Source organism: Neophocaena asiaeorientalis, unplaced genomic scaffold (genome assembly GCF_003031525.2).
Source record: "Neophocaena asiaeorientalis asiaeorientalis breed wild unplaced genomic scaffold, Neophocaena_asiaeorientalis_V1.1 scaffold125, whole genome shotgun sequence".
NCBI classification, from domain to species: domain Eukaryota; kingdom Metazoa; phylum Chordata; class Mammalia; order Artiodactyla; family Phocoenidae; genus Neophocaena; species Neophocaena asiaeorientalis.
In genome coordinates, this window is record NW_020174425.1 from 1917948 (window position 1) to 1938870 (window position 20923).

At 37.1% G+C, this 20923-nt stretch overlaps 1 protein-coding gene across 1 annotated transcript in view; it reads left to right on the forward strand.

Moving 5' to 3' along the window:
- The window catches only part of FRK (fyn related Src family tyrosine kinase), an 83029-nt gene that overhangs the window by 50511 nt on the left and 11595 nt on the right, over positions 1–20923 (forward strand). Inside the window, exons 3-5 of the mRNA XM_024756665.1 lie at positions 15425–15588; positions 17274–17442; positions 19978–20136. Of these exons, the coding sequence (XP_024612433.1) occupies positions 15425–15588; positions 17274–17442; positions 19978–20136 (492 nt within the window). The remainder of the gene's footprint in view (positions 1–15424; positions 15589–17273; positions 17443–19977; positions 20137–20923) is intronic.

The following is a 20923-nucleotide window of genomic DNA, read 5'->3' on the forward strand; positions in this document are numbered from 1 at the left end:
ATAGCAGCTAGCTAACAATCATTTAAGTTAGCATCCCCTTGAATAGAAATTCAAGAATATACATAAGAGATACAGAATCAGAGTGGCCCTGTAAACTGAGTCTATCAATCAGTGATTTGTTAGACTCTAGGTAAATATTCTCCCAACTTCAGTGTGAATACAGGTGAACTGACATATAGGAGTAGACTTTGACTTTTGCATCGGTCAGGGCTAGTCATAAAGAAGGTGCGAGGATGCTTTGACCCCTGCTCAGTGTGTGCCCCTATCTTAGAAAGGCAGGACATGCAGATACCAGGAAACCAGGCAACCACTGTTTTGGAACCGACTTAGTGATTTTGGTCTTCCCTGGGCATCTGTGCATAGCCTCCCCCCACCCTGCCTTTTCCTCATCCAAGTGGAACAGAAGCTTCCAGCACAGTAAATGTTATAAGGGCAGAAGATGACAGATGATGACTGTGTGTTGCAAATTAGGTGACGTTAACCTTAAAGAAAGAAGGAAATAAGAACTCTGTTCTCCTGTGATTGTGTTTTTCATACATTCTTCTGGTTAAACAAACAACTCAGCATTGCTGCCTTACTTTGGGCTGCTATAACAAAATACCACAGACTGGGTGGCTTAAACAACAAATATTTATTTCTCACAGTTCTGGAGTCTGCAAGTCCTAGATCAAGGTGCCAGCAGATTTGATATCGGTGAGGGCTCTCTTCCTGATCTGCCTTCTTGTTGTATCCTCACATGGCAGAGAGAGAGAGAGAGAAAGAGCGCTCTGGTCTCTTTCTCTTCTTATAAGGGCACTAATCCCATGATGAGGATTTCACCCCCATGACCTCATCTTAATTACCTCCCAAAGACCCACCTCTTAATGCCATCACATGGGAGATTAGGGCTTCGACATATGAATTTGAAGGGAAAACATTCAGTCCATAGCAATTACAAAGGACTGGATTCTATTTCTTATGGCAGGCATGCCAAGTGAGTAGGAGAATATCCACCATTCCTCCAGCAAAGCCACAGGAGCTGAACATTTGCTAGACATCGGAAGTATGTTTAGAGGCTTGGTGTGTTAGCAGCCCTGCTGTGCGTGTGCTAAGAGAAGGAAATGTACACTCATCTAAGTGGATGGAAAGGAGGACCAGTTGCATATGTTTTTCTCCTGAGCATCAAATTTCTTTGCATTCAAGGATGAGTATAATAAAAACAAAAGCCATGAGATTCTGGATGCTCAATAACAAAATTTTCCAACTTATGTTCTAGAACAGGAATTCTTTGGTAAGTCAAAAGCGTTCCATAGGACAGAGGGTTCAGGAGTTAAATACATTTGAAGAACACCTCATATTATATCTTCTCTGCCCTGACTCAACAAAAGCACATTAAAGTCTCAGAAGTCCTACAGCCAAGAAAGTTAGCTTTTCAACCCAGAGTTTTCCAAATTACTTGATCATAGAACCATTTCTTCTTCTCTCAAACATGATTTGGGAAAAAATAATTGTATAATAGTTGATAAACAATAACCTGAAGATGTAGAGAAAACTCATTTTTTGAGACATATTCACTAAAAGGAACAGAAGAAAAAAATTGAAAGCATTTGATTTGAAACTATAAAATACAAGAAAACACAAACTCTATAAAATTAGGCATCAAAAGGGGCATGAAAAGGCAATAGATGGGAGATAGGAAGCAGAAAAATTGTCACTTTAGGGATGTAAAGAGCAGACTTGAGATGCTGTCTAGAGAGAGAAGAGAAATCAATGAAAATATATAAGGGTAGATCATGCACAAACAGGAGACATTTCTTTGACATTTACTAGAATAATTAAATGGAAGCAACAGCTAAATATGTAGCAGAAGAAAACTTTCCTGAGTTAAAAAAAAATCTGTGCTTGTAGATTAAAAGTACTCCTAGTTGTTCTAAGTAGCATAAATGAGAAGATACATACCTAGGGTATCTTTTCAAAATACTTTAATATCAGGCATAAAGGAAAAATTCTCTGAGCATCCAGGAAAAAAAAAAATTACAAAACAATTCCACACCATTAAATACCAAAACTCAATATAAACATATAGAGTCTTTGTTTCTCCCTAACTTTATTGATAAAGTTGAAAAGATAACTATGTCCTTTCACCTAAATTCATCAATTGTTAACACATGGTGACGTTTACTTTCCATCATTCACATATCTATATATGTCTCATATATGTAACATATATGTAAGTTGCAGGTATTATGTCACTTCACCTTTAAAAGCTTTAGTATTAGTATGTATGTCCCAGGAATAAGGACCCTCTCTTGCATTATTACAACCCCATTATTAACCCCCCAAATTTTCACACTAATGCAATAATATTATCTACCATAGAGTACATACTCAAATGTCTCCAAATGTCCTTGCTAGCCTTTTGTTTATTTATTTGCTTTTTGATACAATAAAGGATTATGCATTGCATTTGGTTCTGTACACAAAAAGTCAATTTTCAAAAATATTGGCAAGAATATTTTGAATTATTTTTTAACCATTCATGTATTCATTGATTCATTCATTCACCCGTTCATCATAGAACTTTCATTTGTGTTTGCTATATGGCATGATTGTGTAAACAACTAAGCAGTTCACACTATAACGTGCACTTGATTATTATGCATATAAGGCACTAATATGCAAAGTACTTTAAGAATCCAGAAAAGAGAACAGTTGATTTCTGAAAGGGATTAAAAAAGGAGGGCATTACAGGGAAATGAGACAACAGTCAACACTATACCAAATAGTGAGTAAGAGTAAATGGAAAATAGCATGCATAAAACTTATTTTTCTCTTTAGATAATGTTCATTCTTAAGAATCTTTCTTCCTTTGAAAAATCAGGTGATGCTCCTTAGATTAAAAATAAATCATTTTCTGTGATGCACTTTTGAACCCTTTAAGAAATAAAATGGAGATCTGTAAATTGTTCATCCATTGCCACCAGTATGCTTTAATAACTAACAAGGTGCTAGATTGTATGTATTATAAGTGCAATCATGATAAATTCAACGTGGGTTATATTTTTGGATAGCAAGACATTGCCAGACCTGAGGTACCCGACCAGTTCTCTCTGGGTCTTGGGCTTTGATAATATATAAATTTAATGATCTCAAACTGGGAAAAGGGGGAAGGATTAAAAGCAGAGTTGAGCAGTGGAATACAAAAGGAGGCATAGATAAGGAAGAACATTTGAGGCATGGTGCTGAATTTTGGGTTGAACAGAAAACTAAGACATCTCCGCTCTGGAAATGAAAGTCAGAGACCAGCAGGCCTTCCAGTTCCTCCTCCTTACCACCAGGCTTGAGCAATTTAGTCCATTTTATACTTCAGGGAAATAATAACTAAATAAAGGTTTATATTTCAAGGTTACCTGATTCTTAAAGTATCTAAGCAATTTCTTTTTGTTACTCTAAGTGGCAAATACGTGTTATTGAAAAAAATTGTAAAATTAAGCTTAACCAGAATATTTCACATGGTGTTTATACAAACAGGGACATTGTCTGCAATGCTGAATGCTATATGTGTACCTTTATTTTAAAACCAAAACACCATACTGGCTTCTGCTTTCTGCTCCCCACTCTACAACTGCAGCTACTGAGGGCTTTCAGTCAAACATGTGCCCCCTCTTGTGGCGTGTCAAGAAATAGCATGCCATCATGGAAACAATGCAGTAGTTTAGATTGTCTGTTTTCATGACCCATTAATTTATAGGAAGGGGAAGAATATCTGATTTTAGTTGAAAAGAAGTTTATAATTTTAAAATACCTCTAGCAACTTGCACTATAAATATTAAAAACATCTGACTGGCAGTAATCTTACTTTATTAATGTCAAAAAATTGACCAGGGTTTACATTTTTCTTAATGATTCAGGTATCTAGTTTCTTTGTAGTGAAAGTTACATAAGATGTGTTCATAGTGTAAAAAGTGAATGAAATAAATACAGTCCAATTTAATAAAAGAGTAGCTCTAATTTTAAGCTGTGTATTTAAAATGATATATGTATATTAGCTACTTTCTATTTGTCAGCATTGCATGTATCATGAAGTCATTTCTAATGCATTTTAGAAATGTGCTTTGCATTAAGCTATTAGGCGCTTTGGCACAGGGATTACAATTTAAGAAAGTATTCTGTTGTCTTAAAAGCCTATGCATGGCAGAGACTAAATTTATTTCCTTATTTGTTTCAGCAGGGCAGGGACTTTCCTTAAATCCTCTCTCATAGCTATCTCCCTTTCACCTGCAGATGCTTTAAAAACGGTTTTGCTAGAAATAAAATATGCAGGAAGCAAAAACATAAAAGGAAAGAAGCAAAAATTATTTTCCTATTTTCATATAATTTTAGTAAGCATCATTTTCTGTATATCCCTTATGTGTATAATCCTGAACAAAATGATGATCCAGGCCTTAAAGAACTTGGGATTCATTCATTCATTCATCAAATACTTATTTAATGCATACTATGTGCAGTTGGTATTCAGAAGGCTGGGCTACAGTGGTAAATAAGACAGTCCCTGACCTCATGAAGTGTGTATTCTAGTTGGCAGTGGAGGGGAGATGCCAACTAAATAGAAAAGACACACTCGTATAGGAAAGATATCTACTTATTTGTTGTGTCTCTGGTTTTTACAAGACTAAGCAAATAGTGGAAATCAAGGAAAGCATTTTGATTTTCTTTCTTTTTTTTTTATTTATTTTTTGGCTGCATTGGGTCTTCTTTGCTACGCACGGGCTTTCTCTACTTGCGACGAGCGGGGGCTACTCTTCGTTGAGGTGCGCAGCCTTCTTTCTCATTGTGGTGTCTTCTCTTGTTGCGGAGCACGGGGTCTAGGTGCACGGGCTTCAGTAGTTGTGGCACTCGGGCTCAGTAGTTGTGGTTCATGGGCTCTAGAGCACAGGCTCAGTAGTTGTGGCGCACAGGCTTTGTTGCTCCGTGACATGTGGGATCTTCCTGGACCAGGGATCGAACCTGTGTCCCCTTCATTGGCAGGCAGATTCTTACCCAGTGCGCCACCAGAGAAGTCCCACACTTTAATTTTCTATACAGACTAATGATAGGTTGGAGTAGAAATGAGGATTGCTTTCTTACATTGGAAATTTGAGAGAAATCTGGAAGCAGAATATTATGCTAAGATTATCTCGGTTGGGAAGATGAGGTCATCATAGTGTCAGTTGGATTCTCCCATTAAACAGTAATAAACTCTGCAGCCTGGGTATATGGCACTCTCCTTGGAAGGGCGAGGGGGGAAGGGGAGGACGTACTGTTCAGACTCTTTAAAGCTTCTGCTAGGATGTGCCATATATTGTGTTTGCCCACACTCCAAAGCAGGTCACAAAGCTGCATCCTAAGTTCATGTGATGGGGAATGATGCTCCACCTATTGCAAGCCATTGCAAAGGCCAAGAGAGAATGATTCACTGACCTCATGTCTCATATAAGTAAATGCAATCAAAGGGCTCAAAATCCAGTAGGAGAGGTACAGTATAAATTACAGGAGCAATACTGTGAATGAATTCAATAGCAGAAGTCGATGTGCAGTGGGATATGAAGGGCCAGGTGAGCTGCTCTGCTTGCTTGAGTCTAGGGGCTTAATGGAGGAGGAGACGCCTGAAATGGGCCTTGAAAAATGAACTTGTCTGTAGCACATAAATAGAGTGACATCGTAGTTGGAGTAAATAGTCTGTGCAAAAGGACAGAAACAGAAAACACCATGGTGCATTCAGGAAACTACAGATAAGTGTTTAAACGTTGAGGGTAGGGTGCAGGAGAGAATTCCGTTAAGGCGTGTGAACTTTAGGCACTGGGGTGCCCTTGAAGAGCTTTAGAAAGGAGAATAACAAATTCAGATTGTGTTTTAGAAGATGACTCTGGTGACTGTGGAAGCTGGATAGTGATGCAGGACACAGGGAAAACAGTGAGCTTACTGCAGTGGTCCAGAAGAGGGACTTTAAGGGGCACGCCACAAGGTGATGGCAGTGGAGAGTACGGGCTGACAGGACATAATGCTCGGTCAGAGATGAGAAGTCAGGGAGAGAGAGGATTCGGCGTGACCCTCAAATCTCTAGCTTTACTGTCTGGGTTTCAGGATGGCAGTGCCATTCACTGAGACAGAATATTCAAGCTGGGGAGGAAACTTGGGGAATAAGATAATGTGAATTAAGATTTTGACTTGGTACATTTGAGGTGCTGGCAGGAGTTGAGTGAGCAGCTTAGCAGAGAGAGACTGGGGGGTCATTACACATTCAGTACAGTCATCAGAAGCCAAATGTCTGCAATATTACTAAGAATGGTTGTGAGAGCTGATATGCTGGCCCAGGTGAGAACCAATATAGAAGGAGAAGATGGAGGCAGAGAAGCCTGAGAACCAGTAAGAATAAGAAAAGTAGAATCACTGTGTTAGATGGAGGAATGTTCAACCTGTGTTTCCCTTTAAAGGTGTCAGTTGCAGAAATAGACCTTCTCTGCAGCATTATCCTCATCTCAAGATTAAATAGTACCAATAAGCCTCCTTGCTCCCGGAGCTGTGAGCAGTGTCTTGTGAGAGTTGCCTAAAAATACTTGCTGTTTGGCAATAGAAGGAGACAGTTGGTGGAGGGATTAAGAATGTGGTGTGGGATTCAGAGTCTCGTTCCCTGGTTTTGACTCACAGAATGAATATTTACCTGCTTTGTATCCAGGGGAAAAGTACTTAATCTCCCTCGACTTTAGTTTCTCCTCTGTAAAATGATGAAAATAATATCCATATCCCTTAGGGTTGGTATGAGAATTAAATAAAATACTTCACAAAAAAGCACTTAGCACAGGGCTTGCTTAAGGCAGGCACTCAATAAAAATCCAGTTGCCTTTATGTTTATGTGTCAAGAACACTACCTTTTGCACAGAAAGATGGAGGTGTTGGCCCACCTTGCATTGGAACGTGTACTTTGAACTGTTTTTCTGGGGTAGTGATGAATCATCCTGAGTACCCACGGTTGTTTACCTGGTTCACCCCTGAACTAGTGAGAGTCATTAGGAAGATGGTTGGCCAGTCTTCAAAGTGTAGCCTGTGACTAGGAGATGGTTTGTCTTTATATGAAGTGTTACGTGAACATGACCTGAACTGTGTAGGCCGGAAGTTATGACAAATGAAACCAAATCTAAACAGACTTATGTAAACTTTGCCTAATACTTGTCTGAAATAAATAACAGGAATATATCTTATATCAAGGGTCCTCATTTAATATGAAGAAATTTCCAGGAATGAGAGCTCTCTGCTTTTGGAAACGTGAAGGAATAATGAGCAAACTACCAAAAGCTGTCTTGCATATGTAAAAACAATGAAAAAATGGAAGGACACAGTATTCTGCTGTGAAAATCAATTAGCTAATACACGAGAAGGTCCTTTGTATTTTCACAAGAAGATAAAAATTGATTTCAAGGTATTTCAATTATCATCCATTACATATCTCCAGGACTTTCATGTTCACTCTGTTTAGCATGTCTCCTCATTACCGAAATGGGGTGCAGAGAAGAAGAGAGATTCAGGGACTGAGTTCTCCTTCATAATAGAAAAGGCTTCCCAAGAGTTTGGGGAGAGTTTGATAGGGACAGGAAAGATGGCATTCTAAAAGTCCTAAAACATTCTCCTGAGAAATTAGTAAATTATTACTTGAAAAAAAAGAAAACAACTAAACAAAACAGGAAACAAGAAATAAACAGTTAAAGGTTTCTACTGTCATTCACAGGACACCCTAGAAGACTAGACTTGGATTCCAACCCTGCGAACAAAAAGTAGTTTATTTTGAAACTCTAGACTCATCAGTAAAAGAAGAATTTAGACTAAATCATCTTCAAAATTTCTTGTCACTCATATATCATATTCTCCTTCCGTTGATAGAATAGTAGGACTTGCAAAAACTGTCAAGTCTCATATTGCTCTTTCTGAGATCTCTTATAATTTGAAACTTCTAAGGGGAGCATCAAACCTCCCATGAACAGAAGAGAGAACCAGCCTACTCTGGTGTTGGACAGTTCATTTCATTAGAAATTCTTTCTTATGTTTAGTAGATGTGCCATTTTATTGGATTATTTATCACTTCATTTGTGAATGTGTTTATTTACTTCTACGAAAGGATTTAAGTTGGCTTACGTTGCTGAAACACAGTGCAAAATACAGCTAAACATAAAAAAGGCAAATCAATGAAAAAGAACAGAGAAATAGATCTTGCTGAGCCTCAAATGGGAGAAAAGTATCACAGTTTAGAAATCAGTTTAGCTGGGAGTTCTCTGGCAGTTAAGGCAGAAAGGGAACCATACTGTGCTTCTCACTGGGTTATGTAAGAAGAGATGCACTATATTTTAAGCATTAAGTTCAAAGAGAAATGAGTTCATGGGGGTCTTTATATAAAGAATATCAAGTATCATTATAGTCAGTGTCTTGAGACATATATGTGGACATTGTCTTAGGTAGTTAATTCTTATGTTGCCTCTCTAACAAAGTGGGAAGCATTATGTATATATTTTTATTTTAAATTCACTATACCTTCATTACAGTTGGTTTGGAAAAACAGAGTAAAATACTCACAAATCTGCCAGTCTAACTCAGCTGTTACCATGTTGGCAAATTGAATCATCTTGGCCCTCATGCAATTATGGTTTTCACAAGGAACCTCAGCTGGGTTCCTTCAGCAGGAAAGGGCTCCAGGATGTGTGAGCAGCCAGATGTATCCTCATGTTTAAAATAATACTATTCTCTTAATTTTGTATCCCAATTATTTCACTTAACACATTTTATTTCACTTAACACATTATCTATTTTTTTCTTGTTACTACATAATTTTTATGATTATAGTTTTAACTCTTAATTTTCAGATTTGCTACAATTTTCCAGTCATTTAATGCTGTAAAAATGCTGCAGTGAACATTCTTATACGTATTGCTTTCCCTGTTTTGGCTGATGAACAGTAGTTAGTTTCCTATACAAATGTTTTCATTGAATTTCATGTTGGAAATGGACCCACGTTAGTGGACATTATAAGAACCAGCCCTTTGCAATGTGTTAGTGTATTCACTATTAAGAATCTTGATGATGATATTGCTTATTACATTTTCTGTGTGTGTGTGTGTGTGTGTGTGTGTGTGTGTGTGTGTGTGTGTTTTATGAAGACCTATGTGAGAAGTTTCTCTCTCATTTCAGTACCAGCAATAGTGTTTTGGGTTTTTTTTTTTTGAATAACAGTTTATTAATATTTTATTCAGGGAATCAGGTAACTGAATGAGTTTCTCTCATGGTTTTGAGCTGTCAAAAATGCGGAGAGCCAAATCTTTGGTCCACATCTAGCAAACATGGACGGAAATCTAAAGAATACCTTACATAAAGCATACCAGCCTTGTTCCTGGAGTCATCGTCCTTTCCTTTCCTTTTTGTCCACTTATCTTAAATTTCATTTTATTTTGATAATTTATGCAAGCCTTTGGATCTTTCTGGAACAAAGCAGATATATAACTAAATGAATGCGTGTAAATACTTGGATTATTTCCTTAGGGTAAATTTTGAAAAGTAGAAGCACTGGCTTTCATGTCACATTAAATCTTAATCCAGTGAAAGACTTTCTGTAGGAAACTGAGATAATATAATCCACGGATGTAAATTCCTGATGATTTATTGCAGAAATAATACTGAATGAGAAGTTAAGAGTCCCAAGAGGAATAAAGAGTCAAGTTGTTTCCCAGAGACTTTCTGTGCAATATCAGATGCTGTAAATGCTATTTTCATGTAAAACTGTGGTAGATGCTTTTTAATTAAATTATATGACAATATATTGAATGTTATAATTATGTATTAATTAAAGTGATGCTCATCTTCATAAGATATCATATGTATAAACAGCAAAACTGACATTTTGTTCTGAAAATTTAAGAGCCAGCTTTGATTGGGGATTGGCCTGTTTTAATAAGGAGTTAGACCATAGGGGTCTTGAGGATAAGAGCAACAGTTTTCTCAAACATATCCTAAGTATTTGCACAAAATATGTGGTTCAGGCTCATGGATTTCCATGCTATATAATATGGAAGAGATAGTTGATTTTTGCACGTAAAGGTAGTTGATTATGTTGTCTTTGACTATAAAAGTACCAGTAACAATGCTGAAGACCTCAGGACATGAGAGCTATCAGATGTATCTTCAAATACATTTTTAAAGATTTTTGAGTCACCTAATGTAGACATTCTCTTAATGAGCCTTCACTTAACCTAGCAGTTTAGTAGTCAAACTTACTGACTGATGTCCACAGCACACTGAATATGCCTGGCTGGGAGACAGGTGCCCTTGGGGACCCAGTAGTTGAATTTTATGCATGAAGAGAGTCAAATCTGTTTGTTCCTTTTGGTTTAGTGGATTTTTTTTCATCAGAAAAGAAGAAGTCTTCTACATGATACCACTTTAATATTTTGAGACAGGTGTAATTTCTTCTTTCAAAACTACTCATACAGGAATTCTATTCTGTTTGCTGTAGAACAAAACACAGTGTAAAATGGGTGTGTGTGTTAGATTCTGTTTTAATGGGGGATACAGTGTAATAACTCAATTTAATGTTATTTACTTACTGGTGTAGAACTATCTTAACATGATTTCTAAAGCAATGCTATAGGAGGTGTTATCATGATTATAATAGTTCTGAAAAGTACAAGCCACCCTTCCAAAGAGAAATCAAATAAACAGGAGTTTGCATATGCAGGAGTTCTCTCACAGAATTAATGGCAGTTTCTTCACTTAATATGTTTGGTAGCCACTATGTTATGTAGCCTTTATTGTGCAAAGAGTGGACACTTTTACTTTGGAAGTGGCTCTCTTGTTGACAATGCTATTTGATAATACTGATATTCTAGTATAGTACTCACACATTGCACATTTAGAAATGGCTATCATCCTTTGTGAATAATGACACTCAAACCATCCCTGTGAGAGTATATAGATAAGATCATTATTTTCATTTTCTAGATAAGGAAACTGAAATGAAATTCCTTGCCAAAGGTCAAAGAACAAATCACTGGGAGAATTAGATTAGGGCAGTGAGTTCTTGATTTTCAATCCTTTGCTTAATCATCTAAGTCATATTGTTTTACCCAGAACGGGAACAGATTATTTTTCAGTCAGTAAGAATAAGGCTGTGCCCAGATGATGCCAGAAGACTAGCTGAAAAATGAAAATCTGCTCAATCATTTATCTGTAAAATGCCAAACTACTTGTTATACTGATATCTTTCACTAAGCCTAATAGGTTGTCTCATGTTTGGCAGACATAGCCTCTAACTTAATGTTTATATTGTACTAAAATTAACTTTAGTTAATTTCTGGAGGTTCTGTCTTTTAAAAACTTAGTTTTGGAATATTATAATTATTTAATATGTTCTGAATAATATGTTAGTCGTGTGGTAAATTGAGGAAAAACACTCTTTGAAAGTGTTTTTTTTTTTTGCGGTACGCGGGCCTCTCACTGTTGTGGCCTCTCCCACTGCGGAGCACAGGCTCCGGACGCGCAGGCTCAGCGGCCATGGCTCACGGGCCCAGCCGCTCCGCGGCATGTGGGATCTTCCCGGACCCGGGCACGAACCCGTGTCCCCTGCATCGGCAGGCGGACTCTCAACCACTGCGCCACCAGGGAAGCCCTGAAAGTGTTTTTTGATGAAATCTCACACCTTTGTGCGGTGGTAGACAAACTCTTTTCTATCATCAGAGACTATACGATAAGATCTCACCATTAGGAGAAAGCTGGGCTTCTACGTCTGCCACCAACTCCTTCTAAATTCATTTGGGCCTGGCATTTAGGACTGAAATCATAAGACTCCATCTATAGTACATGCGCTCCTGCAGAATCAGTTACCCTGGATGTGAAGGTGGCCAAATAATCAGGTGACCAGTGCCATGGTCCTTATAGAAGGTCATGGGCAGAAATAGCTGAATTCTTTCAATGTTCAACAAACCTTTATTGTACTCCTCATACATACGTACCTGCATCTCTGCAATATATCCTAATTCTTGGACATGTTCTGGTAGATTAAGCAGTTGACAGGTGAAACATTCTCCCCTAGGTCAAACAGCATCAGTGAGAGTCAAGATGTAAACTCAGGATGCCTGGCTTTCAGTAGCTCAGTTCATTCAACTGTGATGCTGCTGAGTTTGTTGAGGGATGATTCCATTATATTTTATATAACGTTTACATGTTTTGCAGTTAAACTACTAAAATGCTTAACTAATCTGAACTCACAGTAATTCACAATAAGAATAGCACAAGCATTATCATTCACTTATAGCCTGTAGAATTTGGAATAGGTTTGGTTCAATAATAAAGATCAAAGCAAACCAGAAAAGGAATAGAAAATTCATTTCTCCTTAGTTCTGAGACCTTCTGAATTCAATCTTTATTAAGAATGACAGTTGGCAAATGTGTGGACTCACTACTATCAAATTTAAATCACTTTTAAAAACCCACTTATTTTGGATTTGATTACTCAGGAATACAATATTAAAAGTGCCTTCATCCTGACTATGGTGTATTGAATTTCCCTGATGTAGCTTCTGTGATCTAATTTTAAAATTATATATATATATATATATATATATTTCAGTCTTGGCTAGACTGAAAACTTAAATGAACTGCATATAAGTAATCTATGATGCTGGTCAGAGATGGAGTACTTATTCCTGTGTTATGTTGCAAAGCTCAAGAAATTAGATATAAACATGAATGACTGTCCTCTAATAGTATTTATATGCTGGGGCTAAGTTTGTCTTCCTCTATTGAAAAATAAAATTCCAGGGAAGACTTGACTTAAAAGTATTTGTATAATTACCTGTTTAATTTTGCAGCAGACACTTCAGAAGCTTACATTTCTCTTCAAATCCAAGAGTTAGTGACATCATTCATTCATCTAGCAGATGTTTATGTTAGTTGTTACTCTGTGTCAGGCTCTGAGTAGGTATTAGTTCAAGACACAGAGTCCCTTGCCCTTCACAGAGCCGCCTCCACTGAGATAAATCCACCATCACAATTAAACTGGGTAATGTGATAGAAAGGAGCTGGGAGGAGTACATGCAACAGGGTGATGGGGAAGGCTGGTTCTGAGGATTTAAATTGAGACCTGAAGAGGGGCTGGCTACTAGAAAATTCATAGAAAAAGCATTCAAGTGGTGTTCAAGGCTCCAAGGTGAGAATTACTTTTTTTTTGGTAATGTGTAGTTTTCACAATTTGTAGTTTTCTGAAAGCACTACAGAAAGAAATGAGAATTCAGAGAGAGAAAGCAACAGCCAATAGAAATGTTGGAACATTAGAGTGGAAACATTTGGAAATTTGGAGATTTCTTAAAGCCTGCTCTTTTAATGATGAAGAAATGGAGGCCCAGTGACATTGCCATGTTTTGGTCACATACTAGTTAAATTATAACCTGGGTCTCCCATCTTCCTGTCTATAGCTTTTTTCTATTAAACAAAATTACCTTTATTGTGCTTGACAACTCCAGATGTATTGAAAGTATTGGTTTTTACTGTTGAGAGTTTAAACCTTTATCTACAAATAGATGGCAAACATTTATTTAGGCTTTCTTTATGATCAATGGCAATTGCCAAAGCCATATCAATCATTGGGATTTGCATCCCTTATTAAGAAAATCACAAAGAGTATTTTAACCTTTCAGCCGTCTATTGACTTTAGTTTCTAGCTTAGAAATCATTAAGTCTTTTGTGATGCATTAAAAGGGAATTCCTAAGTTTAATTTCCATGTAGTCCACTTCAGTTTGGAACCAGATATGGTCCATCTTGATTAAAAAAGGAGAATTTTTTTATTGCTTCCCATCATTTCCAATTATAGATCTGTTGGCTTGCTAGACATCTCAGTCATACTTTATGCACTTTTCTTTTTGATAAATGGCAAACGAATTTTCAGGCCAACAATTTATATAAATTGCAGGTATAATTTATACTTAGCTACCTTTCTACTTCTAATATTTTTATTACTTTGTGGAGAAATGAATTGGGGCTAATATTGTTTACATCTCTCTTTGATTTTTTTTGTTAGCCTTTTAATCCATAAACGGAATCTGTAATGAGCTTAGCTCTGTATCCTAATAAAGCCCCTCTTTCTGGTGATGATTATATAAGGCAATTAACATTGCCCCAAGAGTTATAGTCAGTGGGAATGGTAATTTGACAGATCAGAGTACAACGATGTGTCCCAGACACTTAAAAAATTGTAATTTAAGAACCTTATATTACTTTTGGAGGAGCTAAATGTTTGCCTGTTCTCTTGATTTTATTATAAAGAACCGAAAAAAAATATTCTCCTGTATGCAGATGAAATGCTTTTTTTCAGTTTTATTGAGGTATAATTGACAAATAAAATAAAAAGGTATTTAAAATGTACAACATGATGATTTGAAATATATATACATTGTGAAAGGATTCCCCCTTCCCACATAGAGTTAATTAACATATCTATCACCTCACATATTTCTCTCCGTTTTTGGTGAGACCATGTAAGTTTTACTCTCTTAGCAAATTTCAACTATATCATACAGTGTTATCAACTTTAGTCACCATGTTATATACTAGATGCTTAGAACTTACTCATCTTATAGCTGAAGTTTTATGCCCTTTTACCAACTTCTCCCTTATCCTGCTCTCCCCAACCCCATTCCCAGGCAACAATTTTTCTACTGTTTCTATGAGTTTAATTTTTTCTAAAAAAAAGATTCCACATATAAGTGATACTACACAGTATTTGTCTTCCTCTGTCTTATCTCACTTAGCACAATAGCCTCAAGGTTCATCCATGTTGTTGCAAATGACAGGATTTCCTTCCTTTTTTAAGGCTCAATAATATTTCTGTCTCCCTTCCTCCCTTTCTCCCTCTCTCCATCTCTACCTGTATTTATATCTATATCTACACATAGATTTTGCTTTCTGAGAACACTTTATTTTATTTTAGTGTCCATGTTATAGAATTTCATGGGAGGAAATTCTCCTTTGTCTCTGTGCCAGAAAGAACTGTTTCTAAACATCTTTTGTGATTTTATCTTATGAACACTGTGGTTTCTGAAACTGTTTCCTTCTTTACATTGCTAGAATGACAGAGTCCATTTTATAGCTTGTTTTAAACAAGTATACCAGGCCTCAAATCAAAGTTTATTTTTGGTGCTAACTGTACTCTTTTATTTTTATATTTCCTTTAAAATATGATTCCACATTCTTTTTTCCTTTTTAGTCTGCTGTATGTCCTTTATAAGCTTCCTGAAGTCTTTTCTGAAACAAAGTTGAGAAATAAATAGAATTTGTTAAAATTTTATTCCATGCATTGAAACTATCGTCACAAAATAAGCAAATCTCCTTTGCTTTGGCAAGAAGTTTATTAAAAGGACTTATTTGGGGTTCCAGTTTTAGACAAAGGGGTTGTGAAACACTACAGAATCAGAAGACTGGATGAAGGGGGCTTTTTCCTTACCCGGAGAAGAACCTTTTCGACACTGAATGAATTTGTGACTCACTACACCAAGACAAGCGATGGCCTGTGTGTCCAGCTGGGAAAACCATGCTTAAAGGTGAAATGCTTTCAAGCTGTGTTCCTTTATTTTTGAAGTTAATTTTATTTCCCTCAGGTGTTGGAGTTATTTGTCATGTGATATGTCAGCTCAGAAAAAAAGGTCATTGAATACCCAAGTCATGGATAGGCAAACTGTGGCCCCTGAGCCAATATGGCCCCACACTTATTGTTATACATAAGCTTTATTGGAGCATAGACATGCTCATTCATTTACAGATTGTCGTTGCTTTTTTGCTATAATAGCAGAGTTTAATAGTTGAAACAGAGACTATATGGCTCACAAAGCCTAAAATATTTACCGTCTCATTCTTTTCAGAAGAAGTTTGCCAAGTCCCAACCTCAAGCAACCACTGAACACAGAAAATATTCATTCTTTGCACTAAGAAACTAATCTGGTGTCTTGTTATTGCAGCATTTAGTGATATGGCTGGAGGGAAAGAAAATTCTGGAATACAATTCTTACTTAGATGATCTGTATTCAAGATTATTAACATGAAATGACCAGGTTCATTATCTGGTTGTCTGCATATAGATATCATTTAACTGTTCTAACAGTTTGATTGTTTGGCCTGGCTGTTTAGTGGGAGGAGGTGACATTTATAGAATTAATCTATATCTATCATTAAATTCTGTTGTTTGCATGTTTTACCTAAATGTGTTTAAAGTTAAGTGGTGGTCATACACCTCAGTGGGGCAAGCCTTCAGCTCCACATCAGAGTTCAGGTCTCATGTACTGTCAGTGGTATAGCCAACCCTGTGGTTTATACCCGGATGACCAGTGAAAGCTTCCTTGTGATGCCTGATTAGAATTCTACAGACAAGTAGAAGCTGAAGAATTCTGTCCCGTATGCAGAGAATTTATGAGTTAAATCCTGAGACATGAATAGGCAATTTTGGTAGAAGTATGTACATCTTAGATGGTACAGGAATGACCTCACAAGAGTATCTAAGCTTATGCTAAGAAATAGTTCAACTGATAGAAAGATATGACTTAAAAATTCTTAGTTTAACCAATATTGTTGAATTCTGGTAGGGAAAAGGGTTTACAAAGCATAGGTGACCTTCTGGGCACTCGAGATGCTGATGACTTAGTGGAGGAGATAAGAAAAATTTCTAAAGGCAGATGACAAACTAGACTATGCACTCTAGGAGAGCAGAAACCTTTTGCCTATTTTGTTTACAGAATGGAACCTAGTTGGTGCTTGAGAAATATTTACTTATTAACTAAATGAGTGAACAAATAAGTAAATGAATTTGAAAAAAGATGAAATTAATTATGAGAAATTTTGTGATACATGTGGTAAATGCTATAGGCCAAAGAGTTAGGGAGATAATTGTGGATGAGATGGAACTTCAGTTTAGCCTTCAAACTTGATTTATGTAGGCAAGGAGGCAAGGAGAACTCCCACCACGTAGGTGAGAGGGAGGTATTTGTGTGTCATGTGGGACAGATGGACAGCAAGGTGCCCGACTTAGCAGGATTTGGGAGATCAGCTGGAAGAGGCAAAGATACAGATTCTACCACAATTGCTTTCCATTTAAAAGTAATTAGAATAAAATTGACAATATTTTGTTTTTAAAAATGACGTCTCTTTTTAAAAGTACCTAGACTGTTATTTTCAACCAAAAAATTGTTGAATATAACTTTTTTCTTACCAGCATTCTAATTATTCTGTGACACAGATACAAGTCCCAGCTCCCTTTGATTTGTCATATAAAACCGTGGACCAATGGGAGATCGGCCGCAGCTCCATACAACTTGTGAAGAGATTAGGATCTGGTCAGTTCGGCGAAGTGTGGGAGGGCCTATGGAACAATACCACTCCGGTAGCAGTGAAAACATTAAAACCAGGTACGAGAACAAGAATGGCAAGGGTTAAATGGCATATGTTGATACTTATAAGCTCAACTTGCCACTGTAAATGTCCAAGAGGTCATGGGACAGCCAGTGTGGGCACCAAGCAAGTGTTATAATCACTTCCTGTAGTGACCACAGTGATCTAGCCCAGCACCTGAGATTTTCAGAATTACTGCAGGTATGATTATGATTTTGAATCCTAATCTTATCAACAACTGAGACTAAACTTTATTGTCCAATCTGATCATTTTTTTCCAAAAAAGAAGCAGCTAGCTATCCATCCTAACACTGCTCTCTAAGGAAGGCCTTTTGGAGGTCAAAAGAGAACAAAAAATCAGATTTCTTATATTAAAAAATAGCACCATGATAGTTTTCTTTCCAAGAGGAATAATTATTATTGATTTACAGTGTAATAGCAGCAAACAGCTTTGGTGATTGCTTAAATGTCTTCACTTCACTGGGGCCATTAATCAATCTTCTCAGCTATTTATTGCTTAGCAGACTACCACGCAATAAAGACGAGCCTGAAATCAACTCCCACAGTAGCTCTGACAGGCAAAAATTAATATTTAATGCTGCATTACTAGCTGAGTTGAGATTGGGTCTCTTTTGCTGTGCAGCTGGTCAGCTGTAACCAGCGTAGCCAAGGAGTGCTCTGAGCAGGCTTCCCCTGCAGAGGCCCCTGACGTACCATGGTTTCAGCTCTGGCGGATGGTGTGATCTGGCAATGATTTAAGTGTCCTGGATTCCATGAATCTGACGGCCACCCAAAGCATCAACATAGAAACATATTGTAGATAAATCGTCTGAATGGAGATCATAATTGCTGCTATCACTGGAAACTTCATCAGTCAGATTGTTTGGGGGTGGGGGAATGATCCTACCATATCGGTAACTAACCATAGGCCAAACTAATTATAATAACCAAAAGCGGTCCTTTATTATGGTTTGGATGCCTCTTTTATTCTTAGCTCCATTTTGCCACAGTGATTCAAGACTTTAATCCTATTTGATTATGTGGCGCAGATGGAAGTGAGGGAGCTCAGCAAAAATGGATGGAGAACAGAATAGGCCATTTCCCCCCATTCTCCCTCTGTAAGTCCTTGCCTCTTCCCCTCAGCCTGTGAAGAAATGCTTACAGTTGATCTGTCTGGTTTTCCTAAGAATATGCCTATTTTTAATAATAATACAAATATAGTCAACACTCGTTGAACACTTATGTACCAGACAATGCTATTATCCTGACAATGATTTTATGTCAGTAGGATTATTAGCCATGTTTTAGAGGTGAAGAAACTGAAGTTCAGAGACATTTGGTAACTTGTTCAAGATCACACAGTGAGCTAGGATTTGATCGAGCCTGGGTAGTGAACTTCTAGACTCTCAAAAGGCGTACCAAAGGATAGATTGCCTAAATGCTTTATGTGAAATGATCTGCAGGTCACATGTAACTCTTTCTAACTGCATATTAATAAACAGTCAGAGTGTTAGCTTGGAATGCCAAAGCTTATCCATACCTGGGGTTCAAATATTAGCTGTGAAGTCTTCTATATGAGAGAATGAGGAACGAAACAGACTCTTTAAGCATCAGTGAAAATGATATTTGCACTATCCATAGTGAATACTGAGGTGTGAAACGACAGTATTCCTTCAGTTACAACAATGGCTCTGAAACATCATATCCTAAAAGAACTAAAAGATCTTTAAATGACTAATGAAAGGTAACTCCAGGTGTTCTTCTTTCTCTTAGGTTTTATTTGATGTTAACTGTTGATTCTTGGCACTTTGCATGGTGAGTCAGAGTTGAGCCATTTAAGTGCAATTTGATTGTAGATGAGTCTTCAGAATAGGCTCCAATATCTCCCTTAACATTTGGTCAAGCTATTAAAACCAACTGTGGAGATATTAATACAGGAGAAAATGTTGAATATCAGCTTCAAGAGGAGGAAAAAAACACTAAGTTTTGGGAGTGGCCCTTGAATGTTTTCTACTGGGCCTACACTATGGATATATGTCCTTGCAGAATTAAAGACATAAATATGGCAGAATATCATTGCTTTTTAGAAAAGTTATCCAGCTCTTCCCACAGTGGGTACCAAGGACAGGGCAACTATTAGTCTTCTCTGCATCCTGGACAGAAAAACTCGCTGCAGTAATTAACCATTCAGTGTCTTCCAGTGTTCATGTTAATAGAATGTCTTCTCTTTGTGTTCCTAAGATGCCTGCCTTGTTTTATCAATTAGACTGTCAGTGCTTCCCTTTTCCTTCATTTTTCACATAGACCTGAATCAACCTCTCTTCACCTACAGGTCATAATACATAAGCTGCACAGCCCTGATGCACCAACACATCAGTTATTAGGTTGCCCTGGTTGAACTGATTCTCTTCCTTGATAAATCTGAAGATTTGTGACACTCATGCTCTTACTTTACTGAGAGGCAGGAAGCAATCTTGGTGATTCCCACCAGGCTTCTGTGAGGATAGGAATGCCTCAGTAACATAAAGTGATTTCCCCTCTTCTTGTTTCAGGTTCAATGGATCCAAATGACTTCCTGAGGGAGGCACAGATAATGAAGAACCTAAGACATCCAAAGCTTATCCAGCTTTATGCTGTTTGCACTTTAGAAGATCCTATTTATATTATTACAGAGTTGATGAGACATGGATGTCTGCAAGAATATCTCCAAAGTAAGCTAAAGACTTAATAAAAGGAAAAAAGAGGAATTTAGTTTAGCTAGTCCTATAAATGTCAATTTAGCAAGGCTTCTATAACCCAAAGGATATCTACTATGGTGTATCTGTGACAATGAATGTCTTACCATTGAATTGCTCAACTACTCTTTAATAGGATATATACTGTGTACTCAAAGGGAGGAAAAATATTTATGTAGTGGAAGAACAAATTGTTCACCGAAGACATTTCAGAGTACTTAAATGTCATGTGGAAAATTGAAGAATTGATGTTTTTCACGATGCTTTGTTTCCTACAATAACTAATTGAACATTATCAGTCATGGACCAGTATTTTCTATGGCCCAGAATTAAGGGACATGGAATGCTTTCGGGGGAAGAGAGGGAAAGGTACCCTCATTTTTCTCTTTGCCAGTTTTGGACAACATTGTGCTTGTTGGAATTTAAAATACTTCCAACCGCTAGGCAACATTAGAATATTCAGACTAAAAAGCAGAAATATACTATTACTTTATTTTTACATCTGCTTCCTGTAGTCTGAGAAGACTTAAGGGCACTGTAGAATTTTGATGTTTATTACAAGTTAATAATTTAATAAGCAACAATATTATAAGCATTAAAATGAGATGTTCAAAGAAGTGGAGATCAAGTACTGAGAGAATAATTCATGCTTTAAAAAGAGGCATTTTCTATACTTTCTTGGAATGTCAGAGTGGGACTGATAGAATGTATAGAGGTAAAGGGAGGTGAGAATAATGGAACAAAGATATCGGAAAGATAGGAG